This window comes from Salvelinus fontinalis, chromosome 10, assembly GCF_029448725.1.
Source record: "Salvelinus fontinalis isolate EN_2023a chromosome 10, ASM2944872v1, whole genome shotgun sequence".
Classification (NCBI taxonomy): domain Eukaryota; kingdom Metazoa; phylum Chordata; class Actinopteri; order Salmoniformes; family Salmonidae; genus Salvelinus; species Salvelinus fontinalis.
This window is the reverse complement of record NC_074674.1, coordinates 21,410,452-21,424,725: the sequence shown is the minus strand read 5'-3', so window position 1 is coordinate 21,424,725 and position 14,274 is coordinate 21,410,452. Positions and strand designations below refer to the sequence as shown.

General features: G+C 40.8%; 1 protein-coding gene across 5 annotated transcripts; it reads right to left on the bottom strand.

Moving 5' to 3' along the window:
* Positions 1-4,001: 4,001 nt before the first annotated feature.
* LOC129863809 (homeobox protein orthopedia B-like) lies at positions 4,002-9,600 on the bottom strand. Of its 5 annotated transcripts, none has more exons than XM_055936083.1 (3): positions 9,415-9,600; positions 8,407-8,834; positions 4,002-5,494 (listed from the first exon to the last, which is right to left on the bottom strand). In XM_055936083.1, the coding sequence occupies exons 1-3, from the start codon at positions 9,449-9,451 to the stop codon at positions 4,967-4,969; spliced, it is 993 nt and encodes a 330-aa protein (XP_055792058.1). In that variant the 5' UTR covers positions 9,452-9,600; the 3' UTR covers positions 4,002-4,966. The 5 variants fall into 5 exon arrangements, with proteins under 5 accessions (XP_055792058.1, XP_055792056.1, XP_055792057.1 ...); XM_055936081.1 differs by having other exon boundaries at positions 9,376-9,599; XM_055936082.1 differs by having other exon boundaries at positions 8,428-8,834; positions 9,376-9,593.
* Positions 9,601-14,274: the final 4,674 nt, after the last annotated feature.

Sequence of the window (14,274 nt, the reverse complement as noted above, 5' to 3'; positions counted from 1 at the left end):
TTTACTTTAACTCTGGCAGAGACAGAGAGAGAGACAGAGACAGAGACAGAGAGAGAGACAGAGAGAGAGACAGAGACAGAGACAGAGACAGAGACCTAGACCAAGACCGAGACTGCGAGACCGCGAGACCGCGAGAGAGACACACTACACTCACAGTGCAATTACAAGAGGTATTGCAAGAAGCTTGCATCTCAGGACTGATAAGAAGAATGTGTTGTATACAGAAGTATTGTTGTACCGGTAGTATATGCATATATAGAATATACTGTAATAACACTGTTTCAACACGTTCACACTGCATTATAAGGGATAGTGATTGGGATGCTTGGTCTGAGACTTTACTGTAAGAGCAGACTAAGGAGAATGCATGAACCCATTCAGGCCTCTGTCACTCCGATTTGTCACATGAGCATCACTGTAATTGCTGTGTATCCATCATCGTAGGTTAATTATCCAACCCTGACCTACCATACACACACACACACACACACACACACACTTTGAGTGCTCTGTTCTCTAGAATTTTGGTGATACAAAATGCCAAATATTACAACCATCTAATTATTAAAATATCTCTCAGAGAGACAGAGTGAGAGAGAGAATCAAAGACTGTCTCTCTGTCACTGTCTTTCTGTCTGTCTCTCTCTCTCTCTGTCTCTCTCTCTCTCTCTCTCTCTCTCTCTCTCTATATATATATATATATCTCTATCTCCCTCTCTCTCTATCTCCCTCTCTCTCTCTTTATCTCCATATCTCTCTCTCTCTCTCTCTATCTCTCTCTGTCTCTCTCTCTCTCTCTCTCTCTCTCTCTCTCTCTCTCTCTCTCTCTCTCTCTCTCTCTCTCTCTCTATGACCCCGGCGGTGCTCCGTTCGTTTGCTCTTATGGATAGATAATGGGCACAAAATCGAATCTCTTCATTTTCATGTGACATAATGAAGACATTCTCAAACGATGACGGATGGTGGGAGCTACGAGGTGTCAGTCAGTCTCGTCAGACTGGACCAAACGCGGTCAGAGCCAGCCTCTTCACCACTTAGACTGAAATTAATAAAACCTTCAGACGGAATTCATCGTCATGCACCATCTGAAACAACAATCACCAGCCAAGATACTCTCCTGCAGAGTCTGTCTGTCAAACCGTATTATAGCTCTCCTCCATTATAACCATGCTTTCCCCATTTCCAGACATATGCAGTGGCGTTGTATAGTCACACCATGCGTAGAAAAGAGTACAAGGCAGAGATCAATCCCCTGTGGCTGTAGGGTCTTCAAGTAGACTTGGACGCTCTTCCCTGTCTGTTTGAAACAGTGCTCCAACCCAAGTTGCCCATTGGTTGTGATAATATTTGTAGTTATTTGTACACGCTGTGCATAGTATAACTACACTAGTAATATATGTATTTTTGGTGACTAGAGTTGCGTTTGCTGTTGTATTCTCAGTTATGCTGGTCTATTTTTGAGGGAATGGAAGTGGTTGTCAATGTTGCATTACAAATGTTGGACATACTGGTGTGCTTGTTGAAATATTGGCTATAGCAGTTGTCATGATATCTGTCGACGTTTCAAAACGAATAGGTAGGTAAAATGAGGGTGGAACAATTCAGTCTGGAAATATATTCATAAACACGTAATGTATACCAATACAGAAACACACACACACCCTCAGGAAGCATTCAAACACATTCTCTCACACGTTTTATGACACACACTCATAAACACCCCTGCACACACACACACACACACACAAACACACATATAAACACACACACACACACACTGAGAGAAAATGTATAATCCTGGATAGAGAGAGCTATATTCACCCTCGGATGGTTTATTGACTGATTTAATTTATTTGTGTGAAATAAATCGGAGGTAAACATTGGCTTGCTCCCACATTTTCAATGACACACTCACTGCACAGAATTCTAGGAGAAATGATCCCACCAACAGCGGGGTCACTGATTGGCTCTAGCTTCTGTGTGTGACAAATTACCCAATGAGAAATGGGTTACCCATTTCCACAAAGTAATTAACCTGGGTGATAGTGAAACAAATTATTACATTTATGTAATATTATTTCACGTCTGTTGCCAGGACTGGCAAAATCTTTATCCATGTGCAAATCTCCCCGACTCCCCTGATTGTCTTGTGATGCTCGGTGAGTATTAACACATCCAGATGTCAACACACGCACACACACACACACACACACACACACACACACACACACACACACACACACACACACTGGTATTCGCTCAGCTGTTGGGTGCCAGTTGTAGCACTTTTTGCTTCTCTATTATTTATTCTAGTTTGTATGGAGGAAAGCATCCAGAGATCATCCAGTGATACTCAACATTGTGTACTACATGTTCAGATCCAAGTAAAGAACAGGCAAGTTGAGGCAACAAGGGGTAGATCTTGAATGTAGCCTAGTCAAAGAAAAGCAACTGGGTTTTATTAACCATACTATCTTCTGTTGCCCAACCCCAGACGACATTACCATTCTAATATGATGATGATGATGATGATGATGATGAGGATAAGGATGAGGATAAGGATGAGGATGATGATGATGATGATGATGATGATGATGATGATGATGATGATGATGATAAGGATGAGGATGATGATGAGGATGATGAGGATAAGGATGAGGATGATTTAAGATTAACTCATTTGGCAGTGGTGGATGGAAATACAATAGTGGATTTACCAAGGGCTGGTTTCAATCCACATCGTGGAAGTGATGCAGACCTTCCGCGAAACTTCTGCGATATGGATTGAATACAGCCCCAAAGCCTCTCATATGGAGACATCCCACTGCGCAAAAATTGGTTAAATCAACGTTGTTTTCACTTCAAAAAAAAATGCAACGTGATGACGTTGAATCAAAGTGGAAACCTGATTGAATTTGAAAAAAAGTCATAAATGTAAGGTATTTTCGTATTTTTTTTCACCCAACTTTGAACCTAAATCCAATGACACTGACGTCTGTGCCCAGTGGTATTGTACTGTATGTCTGCTCTCTAGATAGTCCCATGCTCCCAAGATCCTACCATAGGCACAGTATACTGTCATACGAACAGGTCACATAGATCAATGGCTCCAAAAGACACACACACACACACACACACACACACACACACACACACACACACACACACACACACACACAGGGGATAAAATAGGTGTAGAGTTGAGTAGCTCGCTCCCCTATTTGATGTCCTGCTAGTGGCGGTGTAAATGATGCAGCTGTACACAACGTGTTAGTGCTTGTCGCCGTTTTGTTGGGGAGATTATCCGTATGGACGTGCGTTGATGCAGGCGAGATTGCTCCAAGTCTGGGCTTGATGAATGAATCCGCGATATACATTGACATGACAAAACAAAATATAGGCCTGTACAATCAACGTTAACAGCGCTGTAGTAGGCTATCAATCAACTCTAAGGTCAAACCCGTCAACGGGGCGAGACGGGAAGAGACGGGAGGGCTCGTGGCTGGGTCGCATTTACGTGACATATTTGGTTGGATAGGATGTCATTCGATTCTGCAAAAACCCTTGTTGTTTTGAAAGAGGTGCGCTACTAAACACGTATTTATGTTATAGAAATTGATTTTGCATCTACTAATACAAAGATATAAATTCTCCATTGTTTTGAGCTTACATATCCATAACACACCCACATCTTTGTCCACTCGCTTTGCTTGAGTCTGGGGGTGGAATTCCATCAGTAGCCTACATTGATGAAATATCAGTAGCAATACATATTGGACGGATATACTTTAATTACAGCTCGTTGTTAGATAGAGTTTGATGTTTTGATAATCGGTTTTCCTGCTTATTACACCGTATATCACTGGAGACCGGGGACTGCGCCTGCGTCCCGGTGATTCATTTCAGGGATGTCCAAATAAACATTAGGTCACACTATTTGATCGATTTCTACAGGCTGGACGCATGCGTCACGTTCAAGAAAAGGAGGTTGATTCGTGATGTGACATATTGAAAATGATTTTTATTTGTTCATTTACAGTCAATTGATATAAACATGTCCATTAAACGAAATGGTTTGTTCAGTATAAGATCAAACATTTAAGAAATTCAGATTTGATAATAAGCACATACAATAATTTAGATTAGAACATATCACAAACTGACCAAATGGGAACGAACAAGTCAAGAATGCTTCCTCTACACAAAACATCCTATATAACAGATTATATTCAAGTCGATTTTCTTGTCTTATTTATGTGTTTCCGTAAATTTGCCTTGGCCAGCACATGCAGTCAAGTTCGTTTCCATGTTGCGTGATTCCTTTGAGATGATCACGTGTCTCCCTCTTTTCCGTTTTGTTAATCTTTTGATGCTTTACACACACACAAAAAAACTTCCAAGTGTGATATCTGCACGTGCACGGCGCATGCCCGTGGCCCGTCGTCGTCGGTCGCATGCTGTGCAGCAGATGACAATAAAAATGAGCTTTCTTTTTTTTTAACCGTTTTTATACCCTCGACCATCGGCCTGTGGAAACTTAGAAACTCCAGTGGCAAATATCAGTGGTCTACTATTTTGTTAAAAAGGAAGGAAACGAAAACGAGGTGTTATATATATATAAAAAAGTATAAATAAATAAATACATTGATAAGTAAATGAATAAATATAGCCTTTATAAATGTAAAATAAATAAAGTTGTCATCAATACATGCACATTATAAATTAATAAGATAAACATTACCCATTTATCCACCTTCAAATTGTTTGGTTTCAGTATTAGTTTTGCAACAAAACTGGGGAATAGGGCTGTTGTTTTCCTGTTGTTTTTTTTGCTTGGAGACATTCACATCCTTGTCCAGCTGTATTTGGCTGGATGGGTTCAACAACAAAACAAAACAAGTATAGAAGAAGACGAAGTAAAAACAAAAACGCGTAAAACTGGCCGTTGGATTAGTCGTGGTTACTACTAAGTGAAACTCATGGATACTGTGTGCTCCAGCGCTTTGCGCCGCAGGGAGGCGATGCTCGTCCCTCTCCAGACGTCATTTTCTGGGGAGCTACACAGCTGGGGCGAGCCCGTCACGTTGGTGGGACCGGACAAGGAGGCCGAGACCATCCCAGGGAACGGATTCTGGTAGAGGTGAGACTGGAGCCCGGATCCGTTCGACGACATGTTGGATAGCCCCATGGAGTTGGGCGGCGGACCGGACAGGCTACACTGGGACAGGGACTGCGCCATGGCATGCTGGTGCTGACGACCCAGGGCTGGAGGGAGCTGCAGCTGAGAGACGCCTGGCATCCCTGCCGTAGCCCATCGTGTGTCGTTGGCGTGGAAGGAGCATAGGCTGTCGCCCATGGCCGCGGCGGCGGCAGCGGCAGAGTTGAACTGGCTGTGCAGGCCGTGGTGGGTGGGCAGCAGCGTCCCCGGGTTGCGAAAAACGTTGGTGGTCTTCTTGCGCTTCTTCCACTTGGCACGTCGGTTCTGGAACCAAACCTGGAGTGGAGAGAGAGAGGGAGAGAGCGAGAGATGGGTTAGCATGTGGCTACAGTGTCATCGGTTTGAGACACAATGAATAGGCCTACTGTACATTCTGTATATGCTCATTTTTACTCACGGGAAAGCGTTTTAGGTTCTTAAGCAGGTAGCACATAACTCAGATATTGCCATTACAAATCTTCTTTCTATCAGGGGAAATCCCTGGATAACTCTATACATGATATAACTGATTAAATTATATGCCATAAACGAAGGTTTTGATAGCTTCTATGTCATTACGCCAAATCCATTTCAGCAAATCGTCTGTGGCATGCCTACATTAGTGCATAACCGAAACACCTCTAGGTATCATAAAATAAAAATGGCTACGTCAGAAAACACAAATTCATTTCCATGAAGCCTAAACCAATACGCCTAATAGGGGAGGTGGTCATCTCAGCTGAAAATATGTTATTGCAACTATTATTATAGACCATTATTTTGTTATGAATTTAAAATATCCGAAACCAGTTTATTATTTTAAGGATTAGTAGCTCTATTAATTTGATATATCAACACATATTCTGCTTTAACCAATTTGATGCATAACATGGATATAAACACTGACTATTGGCCTACACAAAACAACAATAATATCAGTATTTCGGAAGTAAATGCGTTATAAAGGCGTTATAAATGGATCACCAGTGTTTATTCCGCGGGTCCTTGGGAGAGACTTTCTAGGCCTATATAGATCTCATATATGACTATAGTAACCCGGCTATCCGCGATGATTAATGTGACGATTTGGTTGAGAAACTGAGCCGTTGTATTAAGAGGCCAATCTCTCCCCCAGAGTAGCCAGCCGTGAAATCCAGCCTCAAATGCATTACACTTCAAATAAATAAAAAATGCTATTTCTCATTCCGTTTAAAAGACAGAGTACACTTTCAGCGAGTCCGCCATTAAGACGTGGAACTCTGACAGGCCCATTCCGCAAGAGAACAGCGCGAGCTGCATGCGCCTCCTCATTCGAAACATCCCAGATCTATTTTTACACGCTGGTTTAGAAGTATTATTATCATTGGTGATGGGCTTTATAAAGGGATCATCATTTCACTAATTCTTACTTTATGTAAATCAACTATTCAAAACCGAATTGATCCGTGCAATAATGATGATTAGCACGGTTATTGTTTCACATGTGAACGACTCGTCTGTATTTTTCATTGCTGGTTAATAAGCTCCCATTGTAATAAATAATTCTGAAATTGGTGGATAATAATGGATTTGGTTTTATTGCACTATCACCCTGAGAATGGCTACTTGGTAATGAACGACAATGCATCAGACAATGACCAAAGACAACTGCAATGTCGCGCTGTTCTTGAATTCATCTTGTGTGCTATTTTGTCGAGCTATGGAATGTAACGGGAAATAAAATAAAGTCATTACATTTTAATTGAGTTTAATTGTGAGGGTATAATAAAGCATGATCATTTCATTTTCATCTCGCATGAGAACGCATGAATATGCCAATTCCAATAGGAAAATGACACGAAACGTTATTAGATTTTAAGAACCAATTTTGTTCCCAAATAAAGTGCCTCTTGATTTTATCTGGCCAATTCCGAGTTTTAAGTGGTTTATTCCATAGGTAGTAGGCCTACATGTTTTTTTTACCATGCGTAATATCTTAAATTAAGTCACTTTTTGCCATGTAAAATGCAATATCTATTTTGATACAATGAGTAGGGCATACATGAAAAAATACACTCATATTTATACAAAAATATAGCCTACATACAATTCTTATTTTCGTGAATAATGTTTCATTTATTTTCATGAATTATAGGCAAATACTTAGGCCTACATTGGATGTCCTTAATTTTTCCACATGTAACCCACAATCTGTGATTGCCAGATATTATGAATAGGCCTACGTACCCTCATGAAATTTAAGTTATATCCAAATCAATTTATTAATGCAACTTTGATAATAGGCTAGTTAAAAGCTGTTTTAATTTATATTTTTATTTCCCTCCGTTTGTTTCTGGAAAATGTTATCTCTTAAAATCGTAGATTTCTCATTTCTGTCTTGAATAACATATTTTTGGGACAAATGTATTGTATGAATCAAACAAATGCATCTGGTTTGACGCGAATCGACCTGGCGCGTTCGTTTCAGCACCATGGACAGCTCGCGCGTTCGTTTCAGCACCATGGACAGCTCGCGCGCCCAAAGCAGTTTTGTCAGCGAGGGATTTTACCTTCTAGTCTATTTTGCATTTTCTAATACTTTGAACAGAAACAAAACCCTCACAAAATACATTCGTGGATCAGATGTATGATATTATTTTTGATACAAGGAAATAAAAAAAATGGTTGCCTCGATGAAGATGAAAAAACACAAGGCGTGGCTAATTATTCTTCCGCTGTCGTTTTGGTTCGATGGGAATAAAAGGGCAAATATTTTAGATTATTATACATTTCCATTGAGCTATTTCTCACACAGTATCAAGGTATATATTATTGTACTTCCTTCTATAGGCTACACTTTGTATTCTTTAGATGCAGGCTACTTATGTTATATTGGCACTTATGTGAGAACAGCTGTGAGTTGGATATTTTCCTCATGTTAATTTAGACTATAATGTAGGTTTACTTTGCAATTAGCCGTTGTGCCTAGCTACAAAGATCAAGTGTTGTTATTGTGTAGGTCCTACATGAAGTGAAATAGTAATAGCAATTGATTATTAATATGTAGGCCTACGTTCTCTTGTTTGGTTAAAAGGGCCAATACATACGCCTACACATTTCATGACATATTTGTATGCAGTATTAGTACACTACTCTTGCAGGTGTATTATTCTTGCTTCTAAATCATTTTCTATGAGACACACATTTCCCAACCCGTATCACAAACAAACCTGCACGCGAGATTCCGTTACCTGCACGCGAGATTCCGTTAGGCCGATCCGTAGGGCCAGTTCCTCCCTCATGAAGATGTCTGGGTAGTGCGTTTTGGCGAAGCTGCGCTCCAGTTCGTTAAGTTGGGCCGGGGTGAACCGGGTCCGGTGTCGCTTCTGTTTCTGACTCTGACTCTGACTTCCTCCGGATTGGCTGGAGTTATTCTGCTGCTGCTTGTCCTGTTGCTCTTTACTGTTGACCTGCATGCCAGAAGGGTTGGATCCTCCGTTGTTGATATCGTCTCCAGGGAGCATGGTAGCCCCCTCCACGGTGTCTGGTCCCGGGGCTAGCTCACCGGAGTGGCCGGGGTCAGATCCCACTCCACCGCCTAGTCTGCACTTTAGAGCCTCCCTATGACCCAGTAGCTCCGCCGCGGCATCCTTCATCCCTGGATAGACACAACACCCGGTCAGAATTTAAAGGCAATGTCACAATTATTTTGCATAATGCAATAGTGTTAAAGGGAAAAATATATAATTTATAAGATATTTCCTGAAAATGCATTGTTTAGTTAGGCTTATTGCAAGTGACACTTTTACGAATCTGTCAAAGTCTGGCAAGAGAGGAATACAGGCTATAGTTTGCCAATGCATGCAAAGAGTTAGTTGAACATTTTGTAATTTTACCAAATGATATTTTCTAAAAACATGGTGAAAACATCGAAGTGGACATTGTAGTATGGATAAAACCAGAGACTAAATGCCATTCAAACAAGCACACAACTAGCATACACCGAATAATCGACTCCTTAATTCCATTCCATCACGTCAATAATTTAGAAAACGGTTCAATCAAATTACGCAGTAATATAATAATAATAATAATTACTTTTCCATTGAATTAGCTCACTTAAATGACATTAAGATAAAATAAGAAACAAATTGTCAATTCTCTTTGCTTGATTTAGATTAGAAGTGCCTCCAGCTTACAGTAGAGTTGAAGACCGGAGTTTGGCGATGATAACTCACCGAGGCGAGCATCCAGGAGGTCGGCGTGCGATAGCATTGCGCACCGCTCCAGGGCGAAATGCTATTCCCAAAAAAATCTCTATGACTTTAACCTATTTAAAAAATATATATAGCCTAAATGAAAGCAAATTCGGTTTGTGGTTAAAAAAGAAGGTTCCTTGCATTATAATGTCCTTTAGAGAAACGGGGAGGCGCCTAACAACCGAATGAACCCATGAGCTTCTTCAAAGGAAAGCCAATCAGATTTGAAGCTCGAGATATGTCAGCCACCTCGAGAACCCTGAGCAGCCAGCCACGCCAATTCCCAAATCCAGCAACATTCACAAGTTCATTTCTTCTAATTTCTATAATTGGCTTTGATTTCAACTCCAAATTATATCCAATAAAATCCCATGATTTAATATTGAGAAGCTGGATCAGTGCACTATTTGATTAATTGTGCGTGCTGTTTCTGCCTTCCTCTATAGTATATGGGCCAGGTTTGAACAACGACCGATTTAGCCGCGTTAACAGCCGCTGTGGCTACATAAACAACATCGTTTCTGGCGTGTGAATGACACAACATATTTCCTACACAAACAAATGCCTGAAATTAGATACAGCATACATGGCCCGAGTATGAAAGCATTGAGTGTGCATTTTACACTACATCTTATAACCAATTTAAGATCAGGTTTATGTCATGTGAGTCTGATGAAGTGGGTCAATGGTTTTTGTTTTAATAGCTCGGCCCTTCCTCCGTTTTTATTTCATTGTAAACGGCCGTGGATATTTTTAGTTTCACCAGACATTTTCGACTTCTTATATCCAATGTGTCCTAGTCAGTCCTGCTTATTGGACACGAAGTGAACCTCTGCTAATGCCTCTGATTCCTCAGTCAGCCAACAAAGTTTAGAATAGCGATATATTTCTAACCAGAGTCATTTTCCACATCATTAGGCTTTTATGTAATTAGTGCCAAATCTATAAGCTTTTTATTACGATTATTAGAGTAAAATCAGTATAAATTAGAGGTGATTTAGTACTGTTGAGCCTCGACTGTCACGCAGGGAGGGACTTATTGTAAATGATATGTGAGCAAATTAAGTGCATAATTCGGCGGAAAGTGGAAACTGAGCTGTGGCTGAACATGATCTGGGAATGTTTCCTTTTGATAGAGGAGAGAGCAGATCTCCGCGGAAGGCGTGGGTCGCAAACTGTCGCACTAGAACAGACGAACACAAAATCATGTTCTGAACACTTTGCAGTTGGCCAATTACTTTTCACGGTATTGATTTTTAATCTGCCCAAATTAAGCGTATTCATTTCAGTCAGACAAAGCAGGTATAAAACGGTCTGTAATGCAGTCTGTAAATAAACCGCCATTATACCAATTAGCACTAGCTTCTTGTCACACACCACGTTTTCAAAATATATAAGGGACACAAAAGACACCAACAGGCTCCACACAGATGTTGGAACGTTTTGTGAAAGCTAGTTCATTTGTTCTATAGTGAATGGTGCCTTTTTGGAAGTAACACAAAGGAAGCGTCCGAGCGTAAATTTGGGGCACTTTGGGGTCCTCTCACAGCCCATCCCGGGTTGAATTAGCTCGGCTCATCTTTTATCTAGTGGCAATCTGGTGTCACGACCGACCGGGGAGCACCAGACAATCTCGGACACACCGGGGTCACAGCAATCCCTTATGCGCCACGCAACCGCAGGGTAACTATCTACCGCTCGTCTTGAAAATTAGAAAAAGGAGAAGAGTGTGGATTAAAATTTGGAAACAATTGTCTGTTCTTCTTCTTTTTCATATCTGTAATATCGCAAAATGTGGATTAAAGCGCCAGAGCAAAGAATGTGTGCGTTATTCAAGATGTCCGGGTTTGTGTTGTTCTTTCCCTATTTTTATTCGAAGAGCATATTCATTTTATTTGCCGTATACCTATTCAGCATCAATTATCGTAATAATATTATTTAATATGTTACCAGTTTACCTGTGTCAGTTTAGGCAGTCTTGGATTGTGCGCTGAAACCATAACGATAATTTAAAATCATTACTTTGTTTGGTGTTCACCACTCCGTCAGAACTGCACCATTGCGTGTGATTGATTGCGCGCTTATTTTTACGACTTTTCGATAGCTCACGGCTTTTATGGCTGTACACAAAAGTGAATGAGTCATTTCCGTGCGCCATCTCATATTTAACCCGGGAAAACGCCAAGAGGCAGACGCAGTGGCATGTTGCTCCAAGAATGCATTAAACTGCACTTTTATTGATATCATGTAGGCTACAAAATACACATTTAGGCTATATGAAAATGTGTCTTTGTGTCGAAAGTGACCCTGTATTAAATTCCTTTCTACAGCGCTGCAAATGGCCGACGTTGGACTTTTCATGGCGGATGAAGTTATTTTCCCCTAATAAATAGGTTTCAGATTGTTGACCAGAGACAAAGAAAGACAATAGCTAGGCTGAAAACACATTGGCTCCCTCTAATACAATTTATTCAGCTAGTTTACCTCGTACAATACCTATAGATTGAATCTCTGTAAACCAATACCTGCCCCCAGAACTAAGCACAGGGATTTCAAGCTTTATTTGCGAAACGTGGAGTAAAACAAAGCATTTTATCAAATTCATTTGTGGGAAGAAATGTAACCGTTTCCTGGTGCAACAAAAGGTCCTCTTTTCAGTAGGTTTACACCCGTGGAATGTTGCAAGTAGCCTCCACTGTATCACCATAGGCCTAACCCTTTCTGAATATAATAATATCCATATGCTAATAATAATAATAATAATCACAATAACAATAGCCTAATAATAAATAATAAAAACGGAACAAAATTAATAGTTACTCTCCAAATAGGCCTATATATGCTATTGTTTATTGTTAGCATGTTAGTACATTTTATAGAAAAAAAATCACGAGTTACTCATACAGAAACATCTTTGTTTGAAAACATTGAAATCATAAAATCGAAAGCACATTATAGTACACAAGAAAAAAACGCTGTAAATATAATAGAAATAATAATAATTGTTACTATTATTATTATTATTATTATTATCACTTTGTTTATTTTTTCGTATTAGGGACATCGATGTTATGAACACTTTTAGGCCCATTTCTCCAACGAAATTGTAACCTATAATTTACACAAAGTGTGTGTGTACGTGTGTGTGTGTGTGTCAGATGAAGGTCCTCGTTTCACTGAATTGAAAAGGCTGTAATTAGGGTAAACAACGAGGAGCAAAGCAGAGTGGCTTCTCTCCTGGCTGAGATCCCCATAACAACATCAATCTTATCCAGCACAGAAATAAAAATAGACAAACAAACAAATTCGCCACCTGCAAGTTAATGCGGCGCATCTGAGTGGAAAGTAGACATTTTCACGCGCTCTGGAGATGAGGAGTGACTTTTAATAAAACCACAAGAAAAACAAATGTAATTCTATACGCAGTATTGGAGCTGGAGATTTCCAGTGCACCTCTCTCTTTTCAACAGGGGCCTTGGGCATTCGCTCGCGCATCGGGAGTTGCATGCTCGAGACACCGCGTGCTGCCTTTTGCCCGTCATCACCGCCTGCCCTTCATTCTCCCGCGTGCATTGTCGTCTCGGGCCACGGTGCAGAGAGATAACACGGAGGATGATTTTTGTTGACTCTTTTTCTTCTTCTCCTCCTCTTCTTCTCCCAGGTCTGGGGGTGAATCTAAGTCATCAGGCGTCTGTATTCACTCAATTAGAGAATTCTAAAGAGAAAATCGATCTTCCATCTGCAGAAATGCCAGTTTAACAAATTATATTCTTGTTTCGTGCAGGTGATTTGGTGACAGTCGGGGGATTAGAAGTAATAAGTTGTTGTGTTTGAGCTCTGGGGAGGAGAGAGGAGCGAGGAAATAGAGAGGCGCGGTGCGCGCAAGGGCTCCATCCATCAGGTGCGTCGCCTTGCCGCATCCTTCAGCAGGTTGACGTTTATTGTTATGAGTCTTGTCCTGGAGGCAGAACTGAGCGATTTCCCTTACATTCAAGAAAACAAAAATTTGCTTTTTGGTCGTGATTTAAGGTTACACTTTTAGAAAAAAAGTTTCTGGATAGAACCAAAAAGGGTTATATTGCTTGCTTCACTTATGGCGCCCCTAAAGGTTTTATATAGAACCCTTCTGTATGGGGTTCTTCTTCACTGACCTAAAATTGGTTCCATATTAGAACCCTTGGGTTCCATATAGGGTTCTATATGGAACCAATTTCGGTTCTATATAGAACCTTAAAGGGTGTCATATATGAACAAAGCATAGAACCCTTGTTGGTCCTTCCAGAACCTTTTTTCTTGGAGTATAGGGTTAGGCATATACGGTTAGCAGGTTAGGGTATAGGTTAGGGTTAGTTTTTATGACTTTGTGGCTGTGCCAGGTAATGGCCACTCTGTAAGCTGCCTCCAGAACAAGACTCATGACAAAAAACGCTAACACGCGTCCTTCGCCCACATATCCAGGTAGCGCCTGCGGCCCGCCACCGCATCTCATGGTTCAATTAGCGCCGCTGCCCTATGCGAGGACTCGATTAGACCGTGAGTCATCCGAAAGAAATATAATTATGGTTCCAAATAAAATAATCAGCATTGAAGAGCGATTTCCTTAACGAGATGGATAGGCTGGATGTCACGGAGAGGCGCGCGTCTCATTAGGGCGATAATGAGACTTCGGGGCGATCCCGATAATTATCGAAATCTGTAAAATAAGGATCAAGCCAACCCTTAAATGTCTGCCCAGTCAGGTTTTTTGTCTTGTATTATTAGACTGGCATTCATGTGTCTTAGATGCCTTAACCTCGAAAGAGTCCGAACTTATTCGGAGAGAAATAATAGGCCATGAGA